We start from the raw sequence: 316 nt of genomic DNA on the forward strand, positions 1-316 counted from the left end.
TCACCCCTTTCACACACCTTACGAGCGACTGATCCAGCCAGGACGAGGAGACAACCCCGCCCCAACCCAAACCCTCTGCGCCGATGAGCTAAGAGAACGACAACACATTCCCTGCTGGAGTGCGCGTGGGATTCCTCTATGGATGTCCCCCCAAAAGTGGCTTGTTTTCAATGACCGTGTGCCCCAACAGTGACTTGAGCGTGTTTGTGTGTGCAAGCCAGACACCAAAAGCAGCATGTCGGACTGCTGCCGTTTTGGCTTGATAGGCAAAGTGTTGTTGTGGAGGACTTTTTAATTCCAGGAGAGGACGGCCAGA

General features: G+C 54.1%; 1 protein-coding gene across 1 annotated transcript in view; it reads left to right on the forward strand.

The window, feature by feature from the left end:
• Positions 1–316, forward strand: part of LOC119586328 (metastasis-associated protein MTA3-like) — a gene marked incomplete at its 5' end in the record, with an annotated part of 92,111 nt that overhangs the window by 91,151 nt on the left and 644 nt on the right. Inside the window, 1 exon segment of the mRNA XM_037935038.1 lies at positions 1–316. Coding sequence (XP_037790966.1) covers positions 1–32 — 32 coding nt within the window.

The sequence above is a fragment of the Penaeus monodon genome, chromosome 21, assembly GCF_015228065.2.
Source record: "Penaeus monodon isolate SGIC_2016 chromosome 21, NSTDA_Pmon_1, whole genome shotgun sequence".
Lineage (NCBI taxonomy): Eukaryota > Metazoa > Arthropoda > Malacostraca > Decapoda > Penaeidae > Penaeus > Penaeus monodon.